Source organism: Primulina tabacum, chromosome 3 (genome assembly GCF_025594145.1).
Source record: "Primulina tabacum isolate GXHZ01 chromosome 3, ASM2559414v2, whole genome shotgun sequence".
Taxonomy (NCBI): domain Eukaryota; kingdom Viridiplantae; phylum Streptophyta; class Magnoliopsida; order Lamiales; family Gesneriaceae; genus Primulina; species Primulina tabacum.
Window position 1 is genome coordinate 158,411 of NC_134552.1, and position 19,086 is coordinate 177,496.

Below are 19,086 nucleotides of genomic sequence, written 5' to 3' on the forward strand. Positions count from 1 at the left end.
GCTAGCCGCAATTTTATTGTAAGATCAAAAAACATTTTGTAGATTTATTTTAATGGTATAACGCATAGCTATTTTTGAATGAAGACGTTTTTGGAAATGCAAAATATTTCAGTTCTCAAATAAAAATCCATCATCTAGCATAAAACCCATAATTGATTTGAAGAAAGTTTGATGGTAATAAATCAGGAAAAGTACACCAGATTGATCGAGACACGTAAAATGGATTGAATGAAAACTGCTCCATCAAAAAATATCGAGATTAGATTAGAATTTTTTTTTAGTTTTTGTTGACAGTTCAACCTAATAGAGCCATCAAAAACCACAATAAATGCTTGATATTTTAGCAATTTCTTGTGTTATGACATAACAAAAACATTTTCATTCGACAATAATTTAAATATGACATCGAAGCAAGATGGGTTTGTTATCCCCATTCTCACCTCCGAATGGGAACCTCATCCTTCCCAGAAACCGATCTCTCGGCTTCAAAAATAATAACGGGATGAAGACATAACTCTCCCGTTATCTCCGCTTCAAAAATATTATCATCATCAAAATAGGGAGATGAAGATAATACATCCATACCCTTCCCAAACCATTTCGGATTCAAAAAAGTCCTTGAACCCGGACTCGAAAATTAGTCCTCAAACTCGCGCCGCTTCGGTTTTCGTCGCTGAAAAATTGTCATTCTTTTGACATCCTAGAATCAATTATAACAAAAATCCTCTCAGCCACAAAAAAAAATACGAAAAAATTCAATAACCGTGATACAGTCTCATTTTCGACATCCTATCACTCTAGCCAACATTAACATATATGATCCTTCCGACCATTACCTACGCTAAACTCGGTTTCAGTTTGGTACGGCCGTACAGGAACCACACATCGTGGGAAAAACATCGACGTCTCTGAAAACATGAACGATTCAATTACTTAAAACTAGCCAAACAAGAACCATTATCATATAATTTTGAATTCGGAATTTAAGAAATAGCTATCAAATCCGAACGGCCAACACCCCGGACTCATCCATTTTCCTTGCATGTGGTGTGGCTATGTTTCTCATCTCCAAGACTTTCCTGTGGGAATTTGAATGAAGATCTGGAACAAATGTAGGGCTTGCTGCAGGTCGATACTCGGGGAATAAACGTCCTGATCGATACCGAACACCACAAGCATTGCACAATGTCTTCGGCCCCAGCGGCCCCTCTCTCCATTGTGGGGTTTTTGTAATTTCGCAATGAGCGCATTTTTTAGTTGAACCTGAATGAAGTTTCTTCGCAGCATCTGATGATTGCAACGAATATACAGCGTCTCCAAGTACTTTCTTCCTCCCTTTATTTTTTTGGTGATTTGAGGTCCTTCCAGAGCCAGGTTTCGCAGAGTGCCAAGGAGACATCAGATTCCATGGATTTAGACGTGGGCGTGTTTTGACTGTTCTAGATCTCGGTTGCCCGGGAATGGCACCAAAAATTCCAGTGAAGCACGAGCTACTGCTTTCAACAACAGAGTCAGGGCTTTGTGTCTGGAATGCACCCGACTCTCGTGTCTCGGCTGATGCATTCTGATTAAGAACACATGGCCCAGAGGCGATTCCAACATAGTCTAGCAGCTGCTTTGGTTTGTGAGAATCATCCATCTTTCAGGGTTGAATAAGCGAAAAACAATGATTAGAGCATAAAACACATGAAATATAAAATACATTAAAAATAGCTTCGACGAAATGTTTTTGCAACGAGTCCGAATTCTCTTCCTAGATTTCAAGAATAGTCATTTGCAAAATGTAACCCAGAAGAGTAAATTGTTTATTGAATAGTCCGGGCTTCAGTAACGAAAAAATAATGATAACCAGACGCTACAGAAAATGTTCAACTTAGATGAATTCCAAAAATAATACAACACACATATTTTACTTAAATTTCACAAGCAGCGAGTTCGACACGTAAACAAGAGTTTTGCTCAATGAATCAAATGCTACAACTAGTTTTTCTAAAATCTTCTCTTCAATTGAAATAACAAGTCTTACTATGGTACTTCATCATTTACTCGAGTTCTTCGACCCTTGGATTACCTATAATATCCATGCACCATTCTTGATGGGAGATAGCAATCACATATAATTCTTTAAGCTATTCATTTACCAGACCCAACATGGATCAAGAAAGGAATCCCTCAACAAATTTGAGGGATTTATCTAAAAATTCACCCAAAATTGATCAAATGATCCCCACCTTGTTTCACCCCTTTTACTGTACTATTACCGTTTCCTTCAAACTATGAACTGAAACAGATTAAGTTTCGATTCCAAAACAGGAACATGACCCAATGATTTACAGTCAGGTTTGAATTCCTAGAAACATGAAATCGAAATTGAGACATGAATTGGAATTGTGTTGCCAATATCACATGGTTCAGTTTCGATTCCCATCTCATGTTGTTTCCAGTATCAGAACCTCAAGCATAAAATAATTATACACGACTCACATGTGCATCCATTGGGAAAGTATCAACTTTTGGACGTTGGATAGTAGGCGGCATCATTGCGTCCAACGTCATCGGTCCAAGACGCTCCAAACTACTATCGTCCCAATCTCCAACAAATACATCGGCTCTCACGTCCTCCAATGGGAAATCCCAAAAATGGGATAAATTCATGTCAAACTCTTCGTCCTCAGCACCGAAATCTCCGTCCAAACGACTATCGGAACGTTCGACAGTTACATCCATGTCCTGAAATACATACAAAACATTACATGTACAAACGATCAAGACAAGAACAGCAAGAAGTACAAGACAATAATAAAGATTTACCATACGCATGAAAAGTACAATTGTCATCGTAATCGTACTTAACGCGAATATATAGTAATGTTTTGGACGATATTTAAATATTTGAAAACTCTTAAATGATTGGTTTAAATGAGAATATTATGGACTAAGGAAAATTATCGTTTGGAGGTTTCCAATTAGGATAAAATTTGATTGTGATATCACTATCTCGCCCATAAATAGGACAAAGATAACAATGTATTTGGGACATCATAGGCAGAATACTAACGATAACTTTGATTTATTCTCTCGAAATTATCTTTTGAAAAACCCAAATATACGGTAACATAAATAAGTTTAAGATCAAAGATATAATTTTTTAAATTAAAGTCATATTTATCATTATAATTTCACTTTCTTTAAAAGATTTTTGTTCTCGTTAAATGATGATCTAAAAAATGCACCAAGAACAAACAATTCTTTGAACACCAAAACTTATGTGGTTCGTATTTTATGAGACGAATCTTTATTTGGATCATCCATAAAAAAATATTATTTTTTATGCTAAGAATATTACTTTTATTGTGAATATTGATAGAGTTGATCTGTTTCACAGATAAAAATTCGTGAGATCATCTCACAAGAGACTTACTATTCTTGAATGGTTAAAGTGATAAGTTCAAGTTACAAGATTTTAAAATTACTAACATATCAATATATCACAAACAAACCAAAATTCATTAGTTATGGACATACAACACATATATTCTAAATACAAAATACATTTTCATGGATAAAAAAAAGTATACACACAGAAAATTTTATATCCAATGATTTATAAAAATAAAATTATTTTCCAAAATATCTCCCAAAATTACCATGGGGTAAATAACATCAAAATATCTCCCAAAATTACCAGATTAATCTGGTAAGTGGAGGCGGGGGATCTCTTTTCTTTGCACCAATTTTTAAGGGCTTTAAACTTCAATAACAATTTAATTCCAAAAGTGGCCAACCATTGGAAGTTGGAAAACTTAAACCCACCCAAAAAAAAAAAAAAAATCCCCCATCAAAATCCCAAAAAATTGAAAAAAAAATAAAAATAAAACCAAGATGCAGAGTCTTTGACATTCGAATAAGAAAAAAAAACATTAACACCATTTTTTCCAAGAAAATCAACAGCAAATGAGAATGGTGAAAAATGTGTAGCTTTAAAAACTAAACTAAGCTCCAGTTACCATTTAATCAAAGAGAGATAAAGAAAAGCCATACACCAGAACTTCAAGAAATGCAAAGTAAATTATTTTTGTTCAAAAAAGACTGTAAATTTAGCAGTAAAAAGTCAAATTATTTCAAACGGAAACATGGTAAATAGATACAAAAACGCGAGAAAATGGAAGTGTGCATACCGTTAAAGAAACCCTTACAGATCTTTCACGCCATTATGCCTGCAAACATTCAAGAAAGAAGGAAGGAGAAAAGAGGAGTAAAGATAGGGTAAGTGGAGGCGGGGGATCTCTTTTCTTTGCACTTCTCTATTGTGTAATGTAATGTAATCTATCAGACTGCATTTGTCTGAGATAAATATGTACTATTTATTTTGAACTTTAGGGATAATAATTATTTGTTTTTTCTTTTTTATTTTTTACTTTGCTTCGTAAATTTTGTCATTTAGTAGGATTATATCGATAAATATGTGATAATTTTAAGTTATTATATTTTTTAATACTTAATTTTATAATTAAAATTTCATCAGGGCTAATAAGTATTCCCTTCTTTATATGTCCAGTAGGCGTTAGGTGTGATACTTAAATGGAATGTTTGGATACTTGAGTGTTTCATTAATGATTAGATTTTTGTTATCAATATCTTTAGGCACCGTTTGGTTCTTGTCATAGGATAAATAAATGATATATAATAATAGTGATTATAAAATAAAAAATCATTATGATAAATTATATGATATTTGATATAATTTTAACTTATTTGATTATTTTTGTTAATTATTTACTAAAATTACCTCATAATATATTAATTAGTAATATATTTCTTAAAATGATTGAATAAATAAATAAAATGTATATAATTAATTGATTTTACAAATTATAAATATAATTAAAATATTATATTAATTATTAGATTTTCATTAATTTCAATTTCCCAAAAAAACTAAAAAAATCGATTAATATTATAGAAAATAGTTAAGTTTTGATAACAACATAAATATTCATTTATTGTTATAAATAAAATATTAATACAAATTGAAATATTAAATAATGGTTAATAACAATTATAATATTACGGTTAAAAATAATAAAAATATGATCAATAATAATTAAATTATTTATAATATTAGTCAAATTAAAAATTATATTTAAATATTATTAAATTTTTTGAATTTATAATTATTTTATACTTTAGGATATTAAAAGAAAATTTAAATTAATCAAACATCATCCCTTCTCCCCCAAAAGATTATATAATCACTAACAAGAGGATAATAATGCATACAGTGCGGGCCGAGAGCGGGCTGAACGAGCCTATCACAATCTTAATCATGCACACCAAACACATGATAAATGAAAGATTAAAAATCAATCGCCCCTTATCATGCACACCAAACAATGCCTTAGATGTTTTGTCGTATAGAGTTTCTTAACAATGATTTACCTATCTAACGTGATTTACAAGTTATTGTGTTAGTCCAGAAGTTTATCCTATCCACACTGAAAAACTCACATCATAAAAAAAATTGAAATAAAGACCATGGAAGTTCAGTGTATGGCGCATTCTATGACAGGTTTACTTCGTCTTCTCCGCTAGAGATTCAGAGATACTACCATGCGTGCACGGAGGTGCTACTCGGGGATAGCTGCATTGGTTTATCACATTTGGACTGCTCGTAACAGGGCACTTTTTAACGGTGAGAGGCCGGATGTGGAAGCTATCTTTTGGAAGATTTTGATTCATGTTCATCGAACACTGGCTGCTGGATGATGTTCATATTTTGTCTCCCAGTATCTGTATTTCATTCTTCGGATGTATATATTTTTTTGATATAACCATTTTCTTCGATTATGGTTTTTGAACACTGATTTTGTGATCCCTGGATATATCCCAGTGTATTTTGTATTCTCTTTATTTACCATCTATGATATGTGTTCATATAAAAAAAACATGACAATTAGTATTATTGTATAATTTTAAAAAATTAAGTTACGCAGTTAATATTAATTATAACTTTTGATAAAGGTACAAATACTTTCTCATACGATCACAAATATTGGTAAACGATCAAAATATTACCAAACTCTTGGTGAAGGGTAAGCATGTTAAGAGTAGTATTATTCGTCCCCTTTTGATCAAATATTATCCTCTTTATGATTGATAAACGAAGATGGTCCACAATGTGATGGTGGTATGTGCCTTATCATCAAACCGAAATTTTCTTAGATCTTTGCCCCCTAAAACCCATCATTTTGTATTAATTTTTTTACATTTAAATTATATAGTTCTTCTCGAAAAATCGAAATTTTTGCCTTAAATAATTTTGAAGACTTTTTTTCTCCATTCGAGCAAATTCATCTAACAAGATTTGATATTTATTTCTCCATACTTGACAAGTTCACAACACACAACTAATATTGATGAAGAATAATAATAAATAATGATATCTCAAAAAGAAAAATCCAAAACCAAAATTTAAAAATACCACAATAAAAGAAAAAAAATATCTTAGCACATAATGGGGCCCAATAGTCCAACATATCACATGGGAATCTTGGATGGGCTTGGCTCAATCATTCCCTTCCGGCCCTGCCCAAATGTTAGTCTCGTTTCCAGCTTTAATTATGCGAGCCCCCTGCATTAATTTTATTTTCTGAGGAGGCCCTGCATTATTACAATAGTACCCATGTATGCTGGAAAGTTATACACACAAAAGAAAGTACTGTAGAGAGTATGCTTTCTAGTGAAAAATATGTGAATACATTAATGCCAATTAAACTTGGTATTTATAAAGGAAAAGTCACTGATGATCTTGTTTTCAGTGCTTGGTTGCTACTTATGGTAAGATGGTTGTCCATGTCTTGTTCCATGATACTGCCACATCTGACAACCTATGCTCATCTGATCTAGTCATATCATTTTTACGTGTGCTGAAAGACGTGTAAATGATATCAAATCATTGTCTCTCATACCTATGAACTCGAGAGTGACAATTATACCAAGTTGCTCGTGCAGATGACCTTTGTATGAAGCCCGAACTTACCAATACGAGCTCGGCTGAGAGCTCGGGTTCATCCGTGCTTTGTGGAAATATGATATGTCTCCCTGATTGGCACTTCTTTGACTGCTCAATTTCACCAGAACGAGAACAAGAGGAACCAAAACGATATTGGTCCAAAATAGTGGGACGGAAAAACACAAGCCCCCCGAGTTTTGGAAGAAATTGAGCACCATTTTGTTTATTTTTAACAAAAACATAATGTTTGGGACTAATAAACATCTAAATTTTTTCAAGGTTGTGATACCAAAGATACCACTCCCAAGGTTTCTAAAGTAAGGAATATCAATGTCATACCAAACTCTAAATTAGTGAAACAAAGTTTGTAAGCTAGATAGTGGGATATTTCAACTTCGATGATAACGAAAATTTATGATCTAGGAAGTGTTAGCAATCATTAAAAAATTATTTTGGCTTCTGTCTTAAAAAAGAAATCAGTTACATGGTTTTTAAATTGAGATTATGTATCTACTTTGCTTAATTTAACTGAAATCCAAAAGTTGGTGGGACTGATGATTTCGTTTTTACAAAAATAATTTCAATAACAGATAATAAGTTAACACTATAATCAATTATTTATCAAGCTGAATCGATGTTTTTTGAAACATTATTTTTTTTAATCAATAATAAGTTAACACTATAATCAATAATTTTTTTAAAAACATTATAAAATCGAACATAAATATAACAAATTAAAAATACAAATTAAAAATTAAAAGTTATACGAAATAAAAAATACACAAATTTAAAAAATTACAAACAATTAAAATATAATGAAATACACTCTAAATAAATTACTGATTGAATTTTTTACGAAGCTTGAGTTTTTGAAATTAAATTAGAATAACTTGTGATTTTTTTGAGGTGTAATGCAGTCAATTTGTAGAAGCATGCTTAAATTTTAAAAATATGACAATTGGTATTTTTTTTAGATTTTTTTTTAAAGGTTAAGAATTTTTTCTTTTTTTATTTTTTAATATTACTTTAAAAATTATTAAGATTGGGATTGATCCGATCGTTGATATTCAACAACCAGTTCATCCCAATCATTCTATATACTAGTACACCGACACACGCGTTGCGTGCTTGTATAATATTTTTTATAATTCATTTGATTTATATTTAAATGATGATCAAAATATAATTATAAGAAATAATGAGGGACTACACTGTAATTTTGATATATAAATTAAAAAATAAATTGAAAAATAAAAGAATAAAAAAATGACCTCAGTAAAAATTGAACCTATAACATTAACCTCAAAAAACCATGATTCTATCCGCTGAACTACATATTAATTACATTAAAATTTTAACATTTTATTAATATATATAATTAATAAAACAGATCATTACACAAAAGTTAGTTATTCTAAGTATCTCAAATTTAATAAAATAGTATATATCTTTTTCATTTTAAAAATTATTATTATTATTTTAATAATTGAACAAATTTTTTTGACCATTTAAATATTTTAAAAAAATTGGTGAGCTTCACCACCTGGAGGTCTTCACACGGGCTCACCCACATCTTCGCACAGGGGACGAGGAAGGTACATGTACCATGCATCTTCCGCACCCGTTGTACATGCTCTTAGGGTATCTGAATATAACACTCACCAACTCATCAAAAATCAGTGGAGTCTAATGTCACATATTTATTATAACAACATATCTCTTTCACCCACATTATTTTAACATTAAAACTTATTATTTATGGGTCTCACATTCCACTCAATCATCATATAAATTTTTCATATTAAATAAATATGTTTTACAATATTTAGATCATTATTCTAATTTTTTAAAATAATCTTAATTTTTAATAAAATAATTTTATTAATTTTAAAAGATAATATTAATGTTTTTTAAATATGTTTATTAAATAAAGTAGATGTTTGAAAGAAATAACACGACAGAAGAATTATTTAAACAAAACGTGTAACACGATTTATTTAAAGTTACAATATAATTATGAAATTGAAATGAAACAATAATTAAGAATAAATCACGCTTTGATGAAATTAAAAATAACATATGAAATACTAATTCACATATTGTTGTATTGCCCTCAGATATGCTCAACTAAGTCTGCGAGAAGTTGTTGATGAACTTGAGTGTTATGCAGCTCAGAATTTGTCCGAAAATAATCCTGAAATATTCGGTTTGAGCCATGGATAGGTTGTGCGGGTTTGTCACCTTCATCGTCATATTAATTTTTCACGTGACCTCCCTTATCCTCAACAATCATGTTATGCAAAATAATGCATGCTAACAAGATTTGTTTTAACATTTTTCTATACCAATAACGAGCTGGACCCCTGACAATCGCCTATCGAGATTGAAGCACCCCAAATACTTGTTCGACATCTTTTCTTGCGAACTCCTGTCTTTCCTTAAACAACTTCTTCTTGGGATCCTCCGGTTAGTTCCAACGGCTATTTTACAATGACAATTTTGCAAAGATGATAATAATTGAAAATCACATTAATTGAAATGAGAAATATAATAATTAATTTAAAAAGTTAAAAAATAATAAAAAAATCCAAAAGAAACCTAAAAAAATATTTAAAAAATAAAAAAAAGATGATTCAGAATGCATGGGGGCATACAATAAATTTTTTTTTTAAAAAAGAGAATGAACATATCTCTCTCCTGTATGTTCGCTCACAATGGATATAATGCCCATTTAACACTCCAACGTGGGTGCTCTTAGGATGAAAAATCAATCGGATAGCTACGAAAAAGTGTAACTTTTGACAAAAGGGAAAAAAATTGGTTCTTAATTGTCACTATTGTTCCAAACATGTGTTTGTACAAATGAATTTTTTTTTTTTAAATTAGTGTTCAAATAAAATGTCAATAAGATAACAACTTTATTAAAGATGCATGTATTATTTATTTTATGTGATAGGAGTAGTATTGATATTTGGAAAATGACATTGATATCTTTAATTCTTTACACTGTTGATGCCAAGATTTGAAGCACACTTTTCTACACCACACCAAAAAATTAATGTGAAGCAATACATATGTAATTTAGATGTATATGTCCCCAAGATCATTCATCATCAACAGCAGAAAAATCGGGTTCTGCTGGCTTCTGGAGCGAGTTCACGGGCACTGAATCCGATTCTGAATGCTTATGAATAATTCCTCTACTACTAACAGCCAATCTTGCAGCATAACCAGCCATCCCAGAACCAAGAACAACAACTTCCGTTTCCTCTCTTCCTCCATTCAACGTTTCCTCATCATACGGTAGTCGGCCTTCCAATGCCCTAAGCTCGGCCAAACTCTTCCTTTTCTTGTACCTCAGCCACGCAGCCTGAACGAAACACGCTGCCCACGTTCTCCATTGATGGGAATAGAATCGAAACTTGTGCCTGAGTTGTTTGCTATGCAGTCTCCGAAACTGTGCCGCCACGAATTTTAGGTCCTCCGCCCTGAGAGCGAATGCTTCCACTTCGGAAATGGCTTTCACCGTGCGTGTGGATGATGGTAAAATGATACTGGGACGAGGGTCTAGAGCCCATGTTAGAAGCTCCTCACCGCAGAAGTCACCTGGACCAATACGGCACGAGTTGAAGAACCCTGTGCGGCCACCGTTTGTGGTGTATGAGTCGAGGTTCCCTCGGATTATGAATACCATCTCGTTCACAGGGTCTCCCTCCCTGACTAGGCACGTGCCTTGTGTGCATAATGCAGGTTTTAGCCGCTCGCATATGGCGTCTAGCATACGTTCATCCATTTGATCAAACAGTGGCACCTGTATCAAAGAAAATTAACTCAATCTGGCATCATCCAATTCATTGTAAACCATAAGACAATCAAATTATATCCAAAATTTGTTGGTTAATGTATATACACAAGAATTTAAAACATGAATAGTCTCTTCACTGTATCAGGAGTTTTTTTTTACTGAAACTAACAGTAGAATTATTATTATTGACTAATTCATGATCTGAAATGTACAGAATGAAAACTTCATTCTCGATTCTACGAGAATTTTAATGAAAGTCTTTCATTTGCTTCTCTTCTTTGAATGTCTTTGGTCTCAATTCTTAAGACAACTGATTTTTAAAATGAGTGATTGTCCTTCTCCGACCATTACTGCCACTAAATCATCAGCTAAGATATTCCCGAAAAGTCGAAAACTAAGTGCCAGAATAATCCATACTCAAAATCAAATAAAAATATTTGGAGCACGGATTTTGTCAACTAAATAGATTATCGATCATTGCTACAGGATGCATTTGATACTTAAATAAATATGATTAAATTGATTATATTAAAGTTAAACGACTAGCTTTAAATAATTTACAAGACTATTATTATAGGGAAAAAATGATAACATCCTCATACATATAGGATATAAAATGAAAATTTACTCTTTTTTCTAAAGTATATGCAGGGGAGTAGCCAGAAGTTTTCCACCAGATGAGCAAATTTGTCCCGACAAAACGTCTTGACGAATTATATTCCTTAAAAAAACTTGTTTTATGGTCTCGATAAAATGAAAAATAGTGGGAAAAATTACCATAATCAGGATATTAATAAAACTAAGTATGTGTAAAAAAATATAAAGAATTTTGTGGAGTTGAAAAGATAATTTATATTCAATCTAAATCATCTACTATTAATGATTGTTTTACTTTTGATTTCATAATCACGTACAAATGAAAACATATTTTGAATCAAAATGAAAGTAGTATAAAATTTTATCTTTGCCAAAAAACTTGAAAACATATAATAAATTAATAAAATCCCAAAAGTTATAAATATTTTTGTATTCATTCCTATAATTAGCTCATAAGATGAGTTACCAAGTAGTAAAATTACATCGTCCTATTTCAGCAAAGTGAAAACTTTAACATAAACAAAGATACCTAAATTGCAAGAGCTTAACAAAAAAGTTAATGTGAACATTTTATCGGACATTTTCAATCATTCATCACATGACAAATGTTCACACAAAAACAAAACCCTCTTCAAACCAACTGATTTAACCACATTCAAGATAAAGAAAGCTATAAAATCAAATATCATCTATCAAGATCCAATTCGAAATTGCAAAAACTATATTATTAAAAGCATACACGAAAATGAAATGCATCACCAAGAAAAAAGGGAAGACAACTTGAAAATTGAAAAATAAATTAAAATAATGACATGTTTGCTATTAAATTAGAATTTGATAGTTCTTATTTAAATATATTTTTGTTGGACAAGACTACCTAAATAAAAAATTGTACCGGGCAATAGCCCATCTTTGCCCATACTTCTCATCCTACCCTGAGCATATGGCAGCTCAAACAACGTATTTTGATGGATATATCACATGAATATTACACACGATAACAAGTATAACAGGTACTCTTCGACGTATAAAGCATGAAAAACTTTGAAAATTACTAACCCGCCGAACTAGATCGTAACAGAGGTGTCGTTTGATATCTCTTCGGAGATCCAAAGGAAGTCCTGTGAGCAGAGCTTCCTCATCAACTCCGCGAGTGGCCACCCATTTGTATTGATCATACTTTCTAACAGATTGCCTCAATTCTTTGGGTAGCTGTCTGTGGTGCATCCACTGTTCAGTATCAGTCCGCCTAATTCTCCATTCCTCTAATCTTACAGTTGTCGACTGAAGGTACGTCTGAAAATAGATACGAATAGGTTGCTGAGATGCAATTTCAATCATACAAACCCTTTTTTATGGGTTTGAAAAGGTGAAGAAAAACAAAGCCATATAAGTACAGACTTACCTGCATTTTACCAATAAGCAAGGCAAAGAGAACTAAACCAAGAGTTGCAATAACTATAGCAAAACATATTTCTCCTACATTTGTGCTTGTGGAAAGACTTTGCCCGAGAGAACTGTAAAATCATAACAACAATAGCATTGTCCATTCTACGATTAATGTTATTTCATGATCATTGAGATTCAAAAAAATATATGAAACTTTAAGGAGCATCAAATGTACATACATTACCTGAGGTTCTTCAACCCCCACCACAGACAATAAAAGTACTTATTGAAAAACTCAGTAGATGCGACGTGGCTCGTTATGGCATCAGCATAAATACCAAAAGGATATAGGTTAGAGTTTGGGTCGCATTTATTTGTGACATTACTCGACTGAAACCAATATCTTCGCTCATTATCTGAAACTCGTTTACAGTCAAAGAATTTGAATTGGCAAGAACTCTGTTCAAGCCTGCAGGCCTGCTTCCAACAATCTTCTAGCCTCTCGATTGAGAGAAGATACCAGCATGCCCCTATAACCTTTTATTTTAGCGAAGAATAATGTTAGTTAGATCAACAAATTAACAATTTGTCAGTTCGAGTTCAAAAATTGTTTCACAAAGTTCTGGTTTACTTACGTGGCTTGCTAAGATGTAAAGAATCAAGTTATAAGCAGCTCCAGCCCATGCTGCTTGTGTGACAACACCAGTAGCCTTGACGATTTGCGATGAAAGTGGATATACAAGGCATAATCTCGGAATGTACTGAAATATGATAATGAACCTAAGGGCGTTTTTTGTGTTCATCATCGTTGATCCCCTCAAATTCGGGATAACACCCCATATCAAAATCTGCAATTGGACCAAGTTATAATACTTTCATCATCATAATTACATTAACAAAATCAATTAAATCGGTTTTTCCTAACCTGGGGAAGAGGCAGAGCTGCAATCAAATCGAGCCAAAAACCTCCCTGAAAGTACCTAGACGCTATTTTTGAAGAGTCGATCACTAGTTCTCCCCTTCCAAATACTCGGGAAGAAGGAGCCACATACGAAGTTCGAAAACGTATGAAAATTTGAATCGTATAAAAGATATCCGCTATTGATCTTATGACAGTAAGGAATAACTTCAAGAGTAAATCCAATATCTATGCAACTTTCAGGCTTTATTACAGGCAAGTAAAAGAATAGAGGATCAACAAATAAAGATACTAAACAAGCTACCAAGAAAATCTTGTTCCATCTATGAATCGTAGGTCCTCGGGGATCTAATAACTTTTTCTTCATACGCTCATAATCCTCTGAGAAGACTCGTGACAACACTCTAGATTTCCTGTTTCTGTCAGCCTCGTTTTCACAATTCTTGGAGTTCAAATCGAGTGTTCGCGTTCCATGAATATTGTACCTCACTTTAACTACATTTTCACCCTTCGATGTTGAGACCATTTCTAATTCAGAATCGTCATGGACTCTGAGCAACAATTCACAAACTCTTATATCATTTTCAATAACACAAATAAACAAAAAGATCAAATTCTGCATATACTCAGTCAAAATTTAGATGGAATTTATGCGGACACACCTTATAGATCTCGAATGACTAAAAGCCATGGCGATTGATCAAGAAAACCCGCCTGTTTGCTACGGTGAAAATAACTGCTCCATCTGAAACCAAACCTCGAAAACATCAGGAAACAGGTGAACTAAAATTTTCTGATAAAGGATTCATGGCTGCAAGCAAAAAAAAAAAAAAGCACAACAGCGGTCTTTCAATTCATAAGAACTATGTGAAGAAATTAATTGATGTGCCCAACTTTGGATACAAAGAATCAGACCCTCCATTAGTTTTTCTTTTTCAGACAAAAAGAAGTCAAACCCGTGACTAATCCTTTGATTTTGTCGCCAATCCTGTCAATTCTTTTAGACAGCTCAACTCTAATGTCAACGTTTCAGATTTCACGTTTTCTTCGCGTTGGAACCAGTCAACACTATAAAAATATTATTTCTTCAGTATTTTCAACCAAATTCATAGACAAGGGCACAGCCAAGAAACATTGGACTGAAAGGATGAGAAATTTTACATCACGATTTAAATCCTTTTTCGTCAAATCTTTCTCGCTACACCTACGTATCAGTTTGAACCCACAAAATATAAGAGCCAAAAATCAAGAAACAGAGAAAAAGGTTATTCTTTACCAGCAATCTAAGTAATTTACAGCATAACAGTGAAAATAACATGAACAGCTCCTAAAAATACGAATTTAAAACAAAAAAACTAAATGCTAGTAATGCAATGAACAAAGCATTTTTTAAAAGAGAAAGTGTAAATTACAAACATTTTGGTAAGCAAAAGCTCCTCGGGTTTGTAAATACTTCAGTCAACTTTCATCCTCTCCCTCGCTCCTTTCAAATCTTCTCTGTAAACTGTGAAACAGATTTTTTTTTTTTTTAAAAAAAAGAGAACTCGACGTAGAAAACGAAAACAAAAAAGGATTCGATAAGACAGAGAACGAGACTGAAAACAAGGAGAAATGGCGAGTTAATTTAGCTTATTAATTCCAACGGGGTCTCCATCTTTCCTTGTTCTTGTCACCCCAAAAGTCAGTTATGCTTGAAATATTGAATTAGTCAGTTGGGTAAACTGCAGTGTGGCCCCATAAACTCTTTGAAATTACTCATCGATATTATGAATAAGTTTTTTTTTTTTTTTTATATATATTTGTTTATGTATTTTGGTTTTATATATTTGATTTTGAGATTTCAATAATATGTATTATGGAACTTTAATATTATTTTTCTACTATCTATTTTTGGGGTAAATTTAATCATTTTTAATTGGATAATTTAAATCTTAAATTTGTATTGTCTATTTTTTGGAATTTTAATCATTCTTAATTGGAATATGATCTGATAATACAAATTATTAGGATCAAGCGCTTACCACTAAGTCAAGCCAAAACAGTAACTTTATTTCTTTATACTTGTGGAAGCGTAGAGTACACCTACTTGGGGGTGCTAATGGGTCGGGCTATTAGGCCCATTATTCTGGGGAGGTGCGTGTCTATCTGCTAGTGCTGTCTCATATTCATTAGAGATCACTCTTACCATTTCTCTATCGTAGGCCCTGTCCCCAACAGAGACAGTATTACTCGTTAAGATCTGGTGTCACTCTTTTACGGCCCACTTAGCCAATCAGATCAAGCGGCGCAATGTCAGCAGCTTGACGCATGAGAACTTCTCAGGAGATCACTCATCTTAGTACTATTATCACTCATGCACGCTTAACCCAACACAAAAATTTTAGTCTTATGTCAGAAAATTTATTAAAATTGTCAAAAACAAAATTATCATACTAAACTGAAATGAGATAATATAAAATATCAAAATCGCAAAAAAATTAACATAAATAACTGAAAATACAATTTTCCCTACTAATATATATGTTTTTGTTATGGTGAAAACCTAGCAAATGCAAGTGTTCATGTGCATTATTTACAAGGAGTCAAATGAATTTTCAAGTTGATATGATATTCATTCAATTGCACGCGAAAGTTGGATGATATTTAGAAACATTTCTGTTCTCTCGAAATAAATTGAAATCAATATAACTCTTCAAAAATATTCTTTTACTTCTTTTTTTTTATAACACGATGTTCTATTTGGATAAATACTTTAAAATCATTTCAGTATTTTATAAGTGAAAAAATTTAAAATATGTGTTTGGATAAATTTTTTGTAAAACATTTTTGATTTTTTTTTTAAAAAAGTGTTTTCAATTATAGTTTTTATTAAACAATTGAGATGTATTTTTTGATATTTTTATAAATGAAGGTAATGATGAAAATCAAAAAATATTATTTTTTATTATCTAATCACATATTTGTTATTAAAACTATTTTAAAACAATTTTTTAAATTTTTTTAAACATTTTTTTTCATAAGTATTTGTATAAAAAAATCCTGAATATCTTCTGAAAATTAATAGAAATTTCAGGTCGACAAAATTCAACATTGAAAAGGTAAGTGAAACTAATTTTTTTTTTAAAATCGAAATTACCATTTTACTAATGTTTTGTTTAGAAAACAAAATTGTTCACCATCTCATTTTTTAGCCTAAATTATACTTGCACAATGTTATACAAAAATATTTTATAAGTTCAAGTCGAGTTATGTGAGTTGTGAGAAGAAAATAGACTAAAGACAAAGTTGGAGTTTTTGTCAAGAAGCTCAATGATGCTGAATCATCAATAAAAGGAAAAATTAATTCAAATTTGATTCACACATCATAAAGAAAACTTGGTACACTCGTTCTGAAACTTTTATATTCATTTTCAAAAAGTAATTGAATTCACTACAAGAAAAAATCCCTCAACAACACACCTACAACAACGATTTTTCACTAAAACCGTTGTCGTATGTGCGTTTTTTTAACCAAAATACAACGGTTTTTTAGAAAATCATTGTCTTTTTGGGGTCAAAGACAACGGTTTTGTAAAAACTGTTGTCTTTGAGCGGTTTTTTAGAGTTAAAGACAACGGTTATATGAACTGTTGTCTTTTAGCGCGTTTTTTTGGACAATCGACAACGGTAACAGCAACGGTTTTGTTATATATAGCGACGGTTTTCAGCAAAACCGTCGCAATTTTTAAATTATCTCGAAACCGTCGCTAAAGTTAACGACAATTTTGGCAATACCGCCGCAATTTTTAAATTAGCAACGGGTTAATCAAAAACCTTCACAAATTGTCTATAAATATCCGCGTTTTCAGTCCATTTTTCTCCACACCACTTCACAATACTAAAATTTTTCTCTCTTAGATTATTTTAGTTTCGATTTAAGGTAAATTTTTTCGTTTCAATTTTTGATAAATTTTTAAGTGTTAGTTAAGATCATAAATATTGTTAGTATAGTCTGATTGTAAGTTTTCTTCCTAGATTTATTAAATTATTAAAAGTAAATTTTTTTATTTTACTGAAAAACATAGCTACGGACATCATGAAAAACCGTCGCTAAAATTAGCGACGGACTTTATGGAAAATCGTGCGAATTGTAGCGACGGTATGTTAAACCGTCGCTAATTAGCGACGGCTTAGCAACGGTTTGTTATGATGTATGTCGCTAAGTTTAGCGACGGTGATTAATTAGCGACGGTATAATACGTCGCTATGATGTATGTCGCTAAGTTTAGCGACTGTGATTAATTAGAGACGGTATAATACGTTGCTAATCGTCGCTAATTAGCGACGGTTTTTGATAAATTATCGCAAATAATAGCAACGACAACAGATAAAATCCGTTGTGGTTGAACGCACTTCAACAACACCATCAATTACAACAGTTGTAAATTACCTACGACAACGGATTTTTGTTGTAGTGATTTGTCGACAATATGATATTCTAATTTGTGCCAGCATTCAATGGTTGCAGAAGGTAGTCTTTGAACTCAGTGATTCCTTCTATTGGCAGACCGAAGGTTTTAGTGAATAAAATTTGAGTGATAGAGAATGTTTGATCACCAATGGTACATATTATTGCCTCATCTTCCATTTTAGTAGAGGAAAAGAATTGAGACAATTCTTCTTCATACATATAATTAGCACATTCTAGAAAACTTCCATCCCAATTGCTTCTAAAGTATTGAACATGGACAACATGCTATCTCCAGTAGCTAATAAACAACATCAAAATTACTTTGAAGAGTGTTGCTGGTGAAAGAAGACATTTTCAAGGAATAGTATGAAAGATTTGTGAATAATATTGCTCTGACTGCGAAAGCTTGAGGAAGAAGATAATCAGAAAACAGTGACTTGAGTCGGTGAAATTTTATGAATATATACGGTCACATAAATGACAAACATGTCAGTTTACGTGTCGACATGTTTGTGTAGAATATTTGAAATTTGAAAAAAATTCGAAAAAACAAAAATCGTTAAAATACGGCGGTAAATATATGTGTCTGACAAAATTAAATACAATAATAAACTGGATTATTGACTGTCGTTATCATATTACTATTGGGAAATTTCAACATATAAGAACATGCAATATTACTCGATATCAACAAGTCCTAGAATATTTCTAAAACAAAAAAAACTTAGTTTTGGGTAATGGTTTGGTAAAGATATCATCAACTTGTTAATCTATTAAAACATGCTCCAATATGATATCTTTCTTCATGACATGATCTCTTATAAAATGATGTATAATTTCAATATGCTTCGTCCTTGAGCGCGAGACTGAATTATATGTGATAGTTGTAGCACTTGTGTTGTCACAAAAGATGT

At 32.0% G+C, this 19,086-nt stretch overlaps 2 protein-coding genes across 2 annotated transcripts; both read right to left on the reverse strand.

Annotated features, from left to right (window-relative positions):
* Positions 1-740: 740 nt before the first annotated feature.
* LOC142539188 (GATA transcription factor 7-like) lies at positions 741-4,347 on the reverse strand. The gene is made up of 3 exons (XM_075644465.1): positions 4,179-4,347; positions 2,485-2,730; positions 741-1,639 (listed from the first exon to the last, which is right to left on the reverse strand). The coding sequence occupies exons 2-3, from the start codon at positions 2,725-2,727 to the stop codon at positions 998-1,000; spliced, it is 885 nt and encodes a 294-aa protein (XP_075500580.1). The 5' UTR covers positions 2,728-2,730; positions 4,179-4,347; the 3' UTR covers positions 741-997.
* Positions 4,348-9,974: 5,627 nt separating this feature from the next.
* LOC142539189 (protein CNGC15b-like) lies at positions 9,975-14,631 on the reverse strand. Its single transcript, XM_075644466.1, is given in 8 exon segments — positions 9,975-10,823; positions 12,474-12,710; positions 12,820-12,931; positions 13,048-13,340; positions 13,439-13,651; positions 13,729-13,923; positions 13,925-14,273; positions 14,385-14,631. Coding segments are annotated over 8 exon segments (2,136 nt in total). The 5' UTR covers positions 14,414-14,631; the 3' UTR covers positions 9,975-10,115.
* Positions 14,632-19,086: the final 4,455 nt, after the last annotated feature.